The sequence below is a fragment of the Halichoeres trimaculatus genome, unplaced genomic scaffold (genome assembly GCF_033239565.1).
Source record: "Halichoeres trimaculatus isolate MK-OKI-2021-1 unplaced genomic scaffold, fHalTri1.1 fHalTri1_scaffold_1, whole genome shotgun sequence".
NCBI lineage: Eukaryota > Metazoa > Chordata > Actinopteri > Labriformes > Labridae > Halichoeres > Halichoeres trimaculatus.
Genome location: NW_027437179.1, coordinates 16,705,138 through 16,718,569, shown reverse-complemented (window position 1 = coordinate 16,718,569; position 13,432 = coordinate 16,705,138). Strand labels below are relative to the sequence as shown.

Here is a 13,432-nt window from a genome sequence, read left to right as displayed (position 1 = left end):
GGTGCAGTTTCTGAGCCGAGCAGCAGCTTGTTCTGCGAGCCCTCCCCTCCTTCCGACAACTGGGGAGCTCTTATCAGAGCACGCGGCTGGAACTGTACTGGCATGTACGCTGCAGACGGCCCGGCGGAGGAGACAGGGATCACAGTGTGTGAAGCTGACACACTGCTGCTTCTGCCACTGAGCTCCTCTGCAGACAGCATCTGTCTCTCTCTGGAATCTAAGAAATCCAAGAGCTCCTATGAAGAGCAGCAGCTTTCCTGTAGGTCTACCAGGATGTGGTCAACATTTCAATCACTCCTGAGCAGGTTAAGGATGAAGTTTACAAACTCTGTACAGGAGAAGCTTTAAAAACAGAAACATTAGAACATCTCTTAATGTTTCTGTCTCCAGATCCAAAACTTTTCTAAATCCCGAGTCTAAAAAAGAGACAATTCCCTACCTGACCACAAACACTGCAACAGTGAAGTGTGCTGTAGCGTGACTTCCTGTCAGACCAATGTGAAGGTCTCAGGGACCAGGGCCAGATGCCCGTAGACAAACCGTAAGCCACCAGAGGCCCTGCTGGCACGGAAAACACAAGAAGCAAAGAGGGAGGGGGGCAGGGAGGGTGCACCGTCTTTTCACTAAAACTGAACTTTCAGTAACAGTGCCTTTTGCCGCCACAGGCCTGGTTTCATCCATTGGCTGTGTTTTCATCTATAGTGCACGTACTGAATATGTGTTTCTTATGCATCTGCCCTTATCCTACATCTCTCTCTGCCTCAGGGCATTCTTTCATCTCAATATTTCCTGAAAACAAATAACAGATTACTATTATTACAAGATATTTTTGTTGTACAAGAACCAGGTGACATTTTTTAATATTCATGGTTTTTTGTCAGCCACGGGGATCAGATGATATGTTTCTAATATTGTGATTCTTGTCTTTCCCAGGGACAGGCAGGTACTTTTTTTTAAATAATAGGACAACAACACCTGAACACAGTGTCTTCTGCGCTATGAGAGGCTCTGTAAGAGCTCTGCAGGGAAGTGGTGTCGCATTTGGCTCTTTGGACCAAGTCTTTAGGGGACAGCATGGAAATGATTTGGCAGGGACAGATATTTCATTCTTCCACCTTAACTTTTAAAAAGGCTAACTCCTCCAGGTAGAAATATTTTATCTTATCTGTGGGACAGTTGGCACTCACCGTTCTGACCGTCAGCTCAGGGGGATTGTCGTTGATGTCAGTGATGCTGATAAGTGCTGTGGCTGTATTGGACAGGCCAAAGTTCAAGTTGCCCTCCATGTCTGTGGCCTGGACAATGATGGTGTACTGGGAGACTTTCTGTAGGAAGAAAAACAGAGGAGACATACTCAAAGAATGCTACTTAAAATGCTTCACAAAACCTGGCTCTGATGCATGACACTCTTTGCCATGTGACAAAGACACTGTGAGTCATAATGAATAAATGCATGAATTCAGATCATTCCAAACTGCCAGCCAAGGGTACACATCTTTTCTTCTTTCACAGCTCACTGAAGTAAGAACAGGAGTCTGTTAGAGCACCTTATTCGCTCAATAACAGAAGGAGAACAGTGCACACACACACACACACATAGAGACACACACACTCAAGCGCATGCACTCACACATGAACTGACATACACAAAGTTGCAGGGAGAGATCGCATGTTGGTAAAGGGCCCATCCATTATTGCCTTAAAGTCTTGGCTTTCCGCTGTGGGAACAGACCTGGGTCATCACTCATTTTAATGGAGGCACCGGCACTTTAAGCTGCACCACAGCGCTGCGGATAATACAGTGAGGTGGACAGGCCTTATTTAGTCCAGTTACAGTGAGGGAGAGTCAATCCAGAGTCTGCTGCAGTGTGCACTGCAACATAACAGCTCAACACGAAGAAGCAGCATCAAACAGAAGAGAGGAGAGTGCATCAACATCCCAGCTCTGTGACGCTGTCCATGGTGCTAAAAGTTCAGTCAGTCCCCAGACTCACCACTGAGAGGAGGACAGTCCCTCTCTTTCCCCCTGTGTGTGTGTGTATGCGTGTGTTTCTACCCTATCAGCATAAGCCTATCTGCTTTGTGGTCTCTTTCTCTCTCTATTAATCCATTTGGCTCCAACCTCCATTATGTTACAGAAAATAGACAGATTGAGGGAGAATGCACGTCAAGGACAAGCCGGTGTTTTGTGCACGGGCCCTGCGTCTTTGTCTAGCACCCACAATGCTTCCTATTGAGGGTCTAATCCTTGCTTGTAGCTGGGTTAGTTTTGTGTTATTCATCCAAGGGTCACGCTTTCTGCTATAGTCATCCCTGGGTCATGGTTTCTGACCACTTGAAGGCCAGCGGCACTGGTGTCAAAGACCAAACGGAGGAATAGGAACACACAGGTTGAGGTCTTGTACGTGAAGGTGTGGGAGTTATAGTTACTGTTTTATGTGGCTGCCCCTTTGCTTTCTATTTCCTTGATGTTTTCTTTTCCCTTTTCTGTCCACAGTCTCTTGTTAGCTCACATTCCCCACTTCTTTTGATCTCTCACCATTCTGGCTCATATATGCAACCCGTCTGCCCTCTGTCTATCCCTCACTCTCTGTCTGTCTGTCTGTCTCTCTTCCTGCTGATGTCTTTAGCTCCCTGGATCTTTGCCCCCCAATCCCCCACCCCCTTTTTCATTCTCAGTTGTGAAGGATGCGGTTGACTGCTTGATCAGTCAGACCATTGAGAGCAGTAGAAACACACAGCTGGAGTCATTTAGTATCTCCCAAAGTGATTATAAATTGAATAGACATGTTAATCAGCACCAAACCAAACCTATTAATGAAAAATCAATACTGGCTTCTTTTTTATTTGGCTCATAATTAAATCTCAATATTATTTTCCCACAGAGCGCTTTGTGAAAAGAGCTGTACATGAGTGTCTCTCTCTGTAGACTTTTAGGCCTAGTCACAGACATCAACTAAGAGAAAAAGAGATGGCTGTAAGAGGTGAGGTTGGAGCTTTGATGGACACTCTTTTTGGTTAGATTAGTAGAGGTGATCCAGCAGGTGGAGCTATCACACAGTGGGAGGTGTGGCTGGTGCACTCTTTCCTGCAGGGTTATATCACTGATCTGGGAGTAGTTGTGAGTTTATGGCTTTTCTAGTGCAGACATGCACATCCGCCGGTGCTTAAGTGAGTAGAAACAGGTGGAAGTCTCACTCTTACACCAGGCATACATGTGCACGTGTTCACTAAACACTCAAACACACACACATTAGGTGAGCCTCACTCTGATGTTGGAAAGTGACTGCCCATACAACCCACTAAAGGACTCTTTAATGAGTACTACAGAAGCTCTAAACAGAAAATCTCTCCGTTAGATTAGAGTTTAGCACTGGCAGGAAATACAATCACAACAAACCCAGAGCCTAACAGTCCAAATCTGCAGGAGCTGAAAGCCATCTGAGGCCACGGAAACACCTGTACACAGAGCCCCGGCAACAATAAAACCCAATCCTTTCTTTTCTTCGCAGACCAAGCGAGGAAATTTACCATCCAGCACACTGAAGAAAGGAAAAGGAAAATGGCTTTGGGCACTCAGTGTTCGCCACTTAATAAGTCAAGCCAAGCAGCACTTGGGACAGGTGGTAGACCTGGCCACTCAAGGTTGGTAAGCAAATGGACTGATGCTCCGGAGAGACTTTGTTAGCAGGAACAAAGTGGAGGAAATAATGGATAATGGCTTGAACATGAAGGACAATGTGAAACAAGAAAATGTAGCAGTGGCTGTCTGGTAAAAGGTGCACAGAAGAGAAGAAACAGTGCCTGAGCTAAGTGTGTATGTTCACAAAGTGAGCTGTTATACAACACTCACAGAAGGTAAAAAAGACCAGATCAGTGCGGGGCTTGATCTTGCTTGTGTCGTTTGTGGATTGAGTTTCAGCCTGCCAGGCTACTAGTGGTCACAGTTATTAGCTTGTCACTTACAATCTGTCTCAAATAGGCTGGTGGCGATGACTGCTCCTTTCCTTTCATGGACTTCACTCGCCATGACCCCTTTAATGCTTGGTGCCAGTGACCCTGTCCAGAGTTTCCGCATAGTGCAGACAGGGTTAAATTTACTCATTTTGAGTTTAATGGATTGGAAGAGATGAGTTAAATTCAAATCATTTTATTTCAGCTTAGTCTGACATCTACTTTGGAAATAAAACACTCTTGTAGACATAGTTACAAATGAGGGGGAGCTGCAGTTTTGGGATCATGGGAGTATAATACAGTACAAGTTTACAGTTTCTTTTTTTACATCTCTTCCCTGCTAGAGCTAAAAATATGCAGACTAGTCTGTTTAGTCTCCATCTTCATCATTTGTTCTTCACTTCATCCCTCGCAGGGATGTCTCTATGGTTGGGCTGAGGACAAAATAGCTCGACTCAGTTTTGAAGGGAACTCGAGCCAGCGAGTGCTGTTCTCTGAACGCTTCCCTCTGAATCCCATTGCAGAGACAGTCTCTCAGATACGTAGGTAAATCTGAGATATGAACTCAGAATCCACTTGATTAGATATGCCTCCACATTTACGCAAACAGCTCGCAGCCACATACTGGATAAATAGAGGCTGTGAGTCACATATGGGCAAAGCTGCAGAAATAAAGAACTCAACATGGTTGGGCAAAAGTTTAGTGAATCCTACAACCGAGAATCACAATGCAGCAGACATAACAAGATTAGGCAAACAGTGGTATGATGAGCATGCTGTTGTCAGACTGTCTGGCTCCAGCATGTCACAAACTGATAAAAACAATAATGCCAGATAGCAGCAAAATACTCAGCGTTCTACTGCAGCAGATTAAGTCAGGTTTTATTAAACTGTAGGTAAAACGAAGAGGACCATGTGGTTGAGGAAACCTGATAATGATGTTAGAATACTTGAGCCCGCAGCTCCAGCACCGATAAACCAGGCTTGTGCTCATACTTGAGCAAGAAAGACAAGGAACAAGGAAGATTGAAAGAGGACATAAGCTTTAATAAGCTGATTCAGACTTTTTACTTGTTTTTTTTTCTTTCTTTCATTATTTAGCATAAAGCACTTTTAATCAGCTCAAGCAAAGCCTGCCGTTTGTGGTCACCTGTACATGCATTCACATGCTGTCTTGCGTAGCTACAGTTCCTGACAAGATTTCAGAAGAAATACCACAAATGATGAGTTTTGTGTCCAAGACTTTGCTGCAAATACTATGAGCAAGAGCAGTGAAATATATGCAAAATGTTTTAGCACCATGGATCTGCATGATACACACAGAAAAGAAAGCTATGCTTACGTTAGCCTACTTGGACAATTGGTAGCTTTAATGCCAGCGAGTTGTGGGTATTATCAGACACTAAAGTGACTCAATCACTGAGTAACAGATGTTTGGTGTGTTAAAATTCTGATTAATAGTGATTTGGCTTCAGATATTTAAGAGCTTATGGAGCATCCGCATTGAGCTCACTGCAGCAAAACTGATGAGTTATCTCCCTTTAAGAGAGCCACAGTGTGTTTTGAGCATGATGCACAATACTGTAAATCCTTGACTCAGAATCAAGGTTTTGTGACTCTACTATAACACTGCCTGATATCTGTTGCTGCAACACCCGATTAAAGGATTCTGAAACGTTCATTATACCATATTTTTCCAGTTTAACCATGACAACAAACTCAAGGAAATAAAAAACACTTGAGACAAGAGATACACTTGTGTGAAATATTATGGGGAAGAAAGACAAGAAATGAACTGTATAACTGCTTAAATGTATCTGGTAAAGGTCAGCACATCGAACTATCACTATCCAAAATGCAGATGTGAAGATATAAAATAACCTTGAAAGCTGCTGAAAGTTTAATAACTTTGTTGATCAACTTATTCTTTTAAGGGGCTGTGAGGAGTTTGAAAGTGATCTTGAAAAAGTCTCCCTTCAAGATATATGCCTGATCATAATCCACACTTTAAAATGAGATTATCAGCACCAATATTGCTGGTCACAGGTTAGTTTAAATCTCTACTTTTTAGTTTCAAGTTCAGGTTGACCAGGACCGGATTGATTTACAGCACGCCTAGGTCTCTATGACAACACCACGCCGGCTGATGAAGTTTAGTAGTGAGAAGAGATAAAACATAGAGATTTGTGTTTTTCTCTGCTGAAAACGATATCTGGTATTAATTTTGTAGTGTTGGTGGACACTGGAGCCTTACTGTCAGACAGAAAAAGGACAGAAGAGCAGAAGCTAAACAGGAGAGTGATATAGAATGAGCTAAAGGCTAATTAGCCTTTAGCTCGTGCTGTATCACTCTATATCACAGGGGCTAAGCTGTAACCGGTAACGTTCATTTCATCCCACAGTCAGCAGTTATTCTGCAGCGGTCTGTTCAAACTTGAGAGTCTATCAATAAAATGAAGAGTGAGGTTACGTTAGCTCTGCTTGCTAGGTGACTGGCAGGACATAGCTAACCAGGATTTACTGACATTACACATTACAGATATGTCTTAGAGCACTGGACTGCCAGCTACACTTAATATAAATGGCTACTTAACTACTTGCATACTGACAGTGTTTGTAATTAAGGCAGAAAAACAAGGTTGGATGGGCCCCTGCGCCACAAACCAGGCTGTTCCAAAATCAAATTGGGATCAGAATTAGAACTGTCTGTACAAATGATTATGTCAGTATTAAATATTTTGAATTAAATGTAAATTTTTGCAACAATTAATGTGCACCAGTATTCTTTACTTTGCAACCTGCTCACAGTGAATCACTGGCTTTGTTGCCTAATAATAATTTAGCATCCATGGCCACATAGAGCACAGTACCCATCAGAACCCATGCATACAGCCACTATCTCCATTCATGCTCTGCAGATCCTAATAGAGCCAGACTGTGGGCACTCGTGTCCTTAAGGCAGTCCAGGCGATGTCCTAATCATCGACAATACAGTGCTACAGAGCCGGCAGCAGCCTGGTGGACAGCCTGGCGTTCAGCCACACCTCACCATGTTACACCAGACCATTCCAATCCAGGACTCATGGGGGGATTGAGACAGCCTGGGGTAATAAAAGACAACAGCTCTCTCTGCCAGTGGAAGCACAGCCACAGAGGGGAAGTACATGTGTGCCAGCTGTGGCATTCTGACATCTCTCCCTGCCTGCTACCTGCTGCACAAGAGTTATCTCCACCCCAGTAATGCATGTACGCCTTCCAAAACAGAGGGACATACTTTTTTTCTTTCAAACTTAATATAAATTCATGCAATCACAATTTTGAAAACCTAAACAAATCTGCTGCCTTTAGCAATCTTAAATCAAATAAAAGTCCTTGTTCTTGAAAGCTTTGATAAGTAAATCTTGAAAGTAAGACCCAAATGAAAAGGTGATGTGATGCTCAAACTGAAAGATGTACAGAGCACCTTGTTATGGAAGCATGTGAGGTCAGCAGGGGAGAGGCTCTACGGGCAGTGGAGTAATAATTGGTGTTCATCGGTGCCAGGGATAAGTGATAGCAGGCTAACCTCCATGCACCCCCTGGTCTCCTCAACACGAGAGAACCTGCCTCACCCCTTAATTAGCACATGAATATTGTAATTAAGCAGCAGCACAGTAGAGGAAGAGCAGAGTGTGAGCGTGGGAGATGGAAGGGTAGACAGAGGGTACGCAGTAGGTGTTCTCACGGTGTTTATAGTAAACCCAGTCTAAATACAAGCAGTATGCATATTTTTGTTTGATGTAGCAGGAAACCATTCAGATGGCACAGATCCTTTCTGACTCCTTGAATCTCATTTTTCACTTTCCCTGCTTTTCCCTGCTATTTAACACGAAGTGCAACTGCACGGGAGTGTGTGACACTGACACATGCCCATGTGTCTGAAAGCATTTGTGTGTTTGTGTTGATGACCTTGACAGCAGGTGCATAAACTCCCAGGTGTGTCCTAGTTTTGGTGGGAGGATCAGAGGCAGGTGGGACTGAACCTGGCTTGATGTGTCCAGATTAATGAGCTTTCCCTCACTCACATCAGCTGCTACTGCTGCTGCCCGGGCCAAGCTGGAAACAGGGACACAGAGCTGGCTCGCGTACACTTGACTCATTTATATTGTCCCACAAATGTGCCATGCTGTCATACCATGCCAGCACAGTATTAGATTTGGACGAGGAACCAGCATTGATGTATTGTACTCTTCTGTTATCGAAATCTGGGTTTGTTCTTGAGATTTGAACCATAATTGTTCTTCAAACATGCTTATTGGTAAATCCCAGATTTAATTTCCTGAGCGTTGCCCGGCTGTGTTAAGTGCTAGGAGGGACCATTGGGACTTCTCAGAATATAAACATTATGAGACACACTAAACGGTGTTTTAATGCTTGTAGTAAAATCAGCCAGCTAAGTTACGAGGATGAGATTGCCCTTATAATGGCGACATATGAGTTTGAGTGTTTCCCCGATTTTGCCAGTTGTATTATTCTTTAAAACTGTGCACTGCAGAGAGATAAGGGTTCATATTCGAGTGCCTGTGAATGCCCATATGAGAGAAAGCCTCCATTATGAACAATCTACCACGAAAAGCTGTAACCAAAAGTCACCTGGTGCGTATTGGGATAAACAAGAGACGACCCTGCATGACCCTCCTCATTAGTAGGATAAGATGGAGCGGGGAGAATTGTGTTGCTGTTGTTGTTGGTGCTGTGTGGGTTGGCAAACAACTAGAGCAAGCAACAGACGCACACAGCAGCAGTGGATGACACCAAAGAAGACAATAAAGAGGAAGCTCCTGCGACCTCTTCAGCAGAGAGGTGCTGAGTTTGTGTGGTCGTTATTTCTGCTCGGCTTTATGTCCGCTGAAAAACATACCAGCCGTGCACTGCTGCATACACGCAATGACAGAAAATGGAAATGACTAATATAAATGACTGATTTAACTGAATTTGCAAATGCATTTGAGAGCCATCCTGTTTTTTTAAGTTTTAGTATGGAATGTTTGAATCCAGAAGCTCTCGAAATTGCTGGTTTACAAACAATCTATTTCAACATATTTTGCCTAAAGAACTACACAAAATATTGTGCACACAAAATGTAGAAAAAATATCAAATAACTCAGTTCTATGACTATTGTCATATGATGGACTGATGACATACAGTGTGACAGTGATAGTTCTGGTTTAACACAATCTGATTTTAATTCCATTATCTGGCTATAAGAGAATCTATCGTTTTAATTAGAAATTACTTTGACTTGTATGATGACAGGGAAAATGTTCTGCATGAAGATATTAAATCTTTGATGTAGCCTTGGAAAGCATCTATAATTGCAGCTTTCAGGTGATTTGATTGGTCTGAATGTTCTCTTTCCACAGAGACACAAGCTCATATGAATCGCTCAACGGTGCTCTGCTGAAAGGCTGTCTTTTCAATTTCTTATCCCTAATGAGCTGGACATGGCAGCAGCGAGTCGATAAATCAAGTGTATCAAATATAAAGTCAGTCTTGTATTTTTTTTGTAACTGGATGGTTTTAGAAATAGTTTGACATATTGGAATATAATCTCATTTACTTTCTTTTCAAACTTGGCTTTGCTTGTATGAAAGATCTTCTCCTCCAGTACAAAGTCTAACAGGAATGTTGCTTAATGCTCTTCTATTATTATCTTCCTTTTTATGTATTTCTGCCACAACTTGTCCAATCAAAAATATAAATAAATATTTATGACCAAGGTGTTAACTCATCACATTCATCAAACCTGGGTTTTGGCCAATTTATTGAGGAAGAAAAACCTTCCTAAGACATCTTCAGTAAATGTTGAAACCAGGGTGAAAATTCATTTATTTTTCACTTTCTATTTGAAGATGATGATCAAACTCCACTGCCATTGCTTCTACCACAGGATTTATCACACATTTCCATGTGCAACCCTAGATCCATACAGTTTTGGAGCTTTGTCTTTTAGTGCTGAGACAACATTTAAAATTTTGATGCAGTGTCCAAGATTTCCTAAAGAACTGCTTTGATTGTTAGACCACAAGACACTTTTCCACTTTGCCTCAGTTTATCTGAAATGTCCTCAAAGAACCAATGTTTTGCATCTTGTTGAAGTGTTGTTTCCTTTTTATTCATTCATTCATTTCTTAGCCGCTTATCCTGTTCAGGGTCACGGGTGGCTGGAGCCTATCCCAGCTGTCATCAGGTGAGAGGCGGGGTACACCCTGGACTGGTCGCCAGCCAATCGCAGGGCTGACAGACAGACAACCATTCACACACACACTCACACCTACGGACAATTTAGAGTGACCATCTAACATGGTGAGCATGTTTTTGGACTGGTGGAAGAAGCCGGAGGACCTGGAGAGAACCCACACATGCACGGGGAGAACATGCAAACTCCACACAGAAAGGCCCACCGGCCAAGCTGGGAATCAAACCGGAGACCTTCTTGCTGTGAGGCTACTGCGCTAACCGTTGCACAGCCTGTGTTTCCTTTTCGCGTTTCATAGAATTATGTATGCAGAAACTGTTATTACACACAATAGCTTTTAGATGTGATGCCAAGCCCATGCAGTGAATTCCACTGCAGAGTCTTGCACTACCTGAGGGCCAAAAGAAAGCCAGCATGAGTTATCAGCCCTGTCCCTATTTGACATAAATTTCTCTTGTTGCTTTGTTGCTACATCATTATGTCCCATAGTTGATAAAATCCAACATTATTTGCAATCTAATGCTCAAAAATACTGTTCTGGAGTTGCTGAATTGAGTGATGAACCACTTTCCATCTTTGCTTTTCCTCTTTAATCCCCTAATACCCAGTTGTGTCTCCAAACATTTGCAAATTAATGGTAATATTTTTCATCACACAATCAATCTTATCACTTACAAAGTTTGACATGCTGTTTCTGCACTGATATCAATCAAATAAAGTCTTAAAATGATTCGAAAACCATTAAATTCTGGTTTTATTTTCGCACATCTTCCCAAATAACATGAAACAGAGCTTTTAAATTAATGCAAGTCTTCAAGTCACATATACATCATGGATAAAATTATTGTATTAAGGAGCATGACAGTTACCAATTTATAAAATCATAGGGAAGAGGATGCCAACCTCCAGGTAACTGAATGTAAGTCAACAACCCATTAGCCATCTGGCTCTCGCAGAGGTCAGTGTCTGTAGATATTAATCAGCTACTGTACCGGGGATGTTTCCACCGTCATGGTCAGAGTCACACAGCCAGAGTTCAAGCACATGTGCAGCCTTCTTTTTTTCTCCCTCTTTGAAAAATATTTAAAACTTCAAAACAATGTCTTAACCTTTCAAACGTCATGTAGCCCATGATTACATTTTGCACAAAGCACAAGAAGACATGATTTAAACTACTGCTGGAAATTACTATGAAGAAATAATGTCACAATACTCACTCCTGTCCTCATTTAACCTTTAAATAAGTTGTCCCTACCATATTTCAGCAGAGTAAAGAGTAATGTGGATTAGCTCTCAACCACTTTTTAACATTTGACTCTTGCTCAGTTTTCACTGAGTTATGAGGTGGACACAAATGATACACAGATTGAGTAAATGATATGAGATTAAGGAAACAGGATGCGTTCACTGACCTCTCTGTCCAGGCCAGCTGCCACAGTGACTATGTCTCCCGTCTCACTGTTGATGGTGAACATGTTGGGGATGGGGCTGTGCGGTGTCTGAGAAAGGATGCGGTAGCGCACCATGCCGTTGGCTGTGGTGGAGTCGTCCGAGTCGGTGGCTGTCACCTGCATCACAGACGAGCCTGAGGACAGAAAGTCAGTTAGGGATGGAGCGTCAGAGCCAGGACGAGGTAGAATATTCTGCAGTAGTTGATGATGTACAACAGTGCACAGGGCATGAAAGGAGTTCAAGCAAGGAAAAAAAATCTAGTCAGAAAAACAAGCAGGCGACATTCATTAAAAGTCTTCGATGTGCTTTTCAAGGTCCTCCACACACATGGGCTCCTTTTTGAAAACATGTGGCATTGTGAAGGTTTCCTGTAAGCCAATTACTGCTAATGAATTTATAGCAAATATCAAAGAGAAGGAAGAAGGCTCTGAAGACAACAGACCCATTTATAAACAAGAAACAAGTCAATCAGACTTTGCAAATTGCTGTGACATTCTCTGTTCTTTTTGCAAGCAACTTTCAGAGTGAGGGCCATTACAGCACCAAGCACAAAAACACAAAACCATTAAATAAGACCCTATTTTAAGCTGGCCTGTTTTGTCCTTTGTATATAGAAAGCTGGTGGGGCAAAGTTTCCACCTCTGCAGAGTCCATTTAGTAATGAGCAGTGCTGGGTCTTCTGCCATTTCCACCATCCATTATTTCAGCCTTCAGCGGCTCCGTGGCTGCCCTTAATGCTCCGATGCTCTCTCCCTATTTGTCTTAGAATCACGGATAAACACTGCCATTTAAGCCAGACAGCACCGAGGTGGTGAGGTGAAGGGTGTGTGCGTGTGTGAGGGTATAGTATATGAATGTTGGGTACATGTATGCATCTAAATGCACGTGCTTGTGTTTGTCTTCCCGGCACGTACCAGGGTGAGACGCTCTGTGTCTCAGCATCTTCCCTCAGCAGAATTATTGATTTGCACAAGTTTGTCAGTTGGGCTCAGAAATGCGACCAGGCAATTAGGAGCACTTTGTGCAAGAAAGAGGAGAGATCACCTCGTCTCTCTCGCAGGGTTCTGTGAAAATGTCACTTTCCATCAGGCAGCCATTTACACGCTGCTGCTGCTGCTGCTGAGAGGGGAGACTGTCAGCTTGCAGGAGGGGGACTGCAGGGAGATGAGATGGCTGTGGCACTAACATGCTTCAATAAGGAGACGGTGTAAGTGGAAGATTTACAGTGAAGGCAGACAAGGACATTACAGCTCAAAATAGAAAACAACAACAGCAAAAACTAAGAAAACAGGGCATTGGGGAAAGCCGTGAGGGTTAAATGCCCTTTTTATCCCCTGCCTTATTTGGAGACTTGTAATGTTGATAACATTTTGGATGATTTTAAAATTATACCTGGGTTTTCATTTTAGTGGGATGCATCAAGTGACTCAGAGACTGATTTGTGCTGCTGTAACTGCAAGTAAGAATTGTAAGAGGTGGTATTTTTATGCTCAACATGCCCCTTGTTCTGGCCTTACTCTAATTTAGTGATTCTCAGATGGGGAGACATGTACCCCTGGGGGTATGCGAGGGCACTCCAGGGGATACACAAGTTTCAAAAATGTTTATTCAAAAGATAGCAACCAAGCAATTTTTTTTAAGGCAATTTATCTAATTAGTGTTTGAATACAATATAAGTTCAGGTTCATAAAGTGAGAACTATATCCATTAGATACTAGTAAAGCGCTGTGTTTTACGTCTTTTTTTACAACCACAACTGCTTTGCGCTTATTGAGGGGTACTTGGCA

At 42.7% G+C, this 13,432-nt stretch overlaps 1 protein-coding gene across 2 annotated transcripts in view; it reads right to left on the bottom strand.

The window, feature by feature from the left end:
- The window catches only part of cdh4 (cadherin 4, type 1, R-cadherin (retinal)), a 247,630-nt gene that overhangs the window by 29,425 nt on the left and 204,773 nt on the right, over window positions 1–13,432 (bottom strand). For both annotated transcript variants that reach the window (XM_074670730.1, XM_074670739.1), the window contains exons 8-9: window positions 11,606–11,778; window positions 1,188–1,325 (exon numbers count right to left, since the gene is read on the bottom strand). In XM_074670730.1, the coding sequence (XP_074526831.1) occupies window positions 1,188–1,325; window positions 11,606–11,778 (311 nt within the window). The remainder of the gene's footprint in view (window positions 1–1,187; window positions 1,326–11,605; window positions 11,779–13,432) is intronic.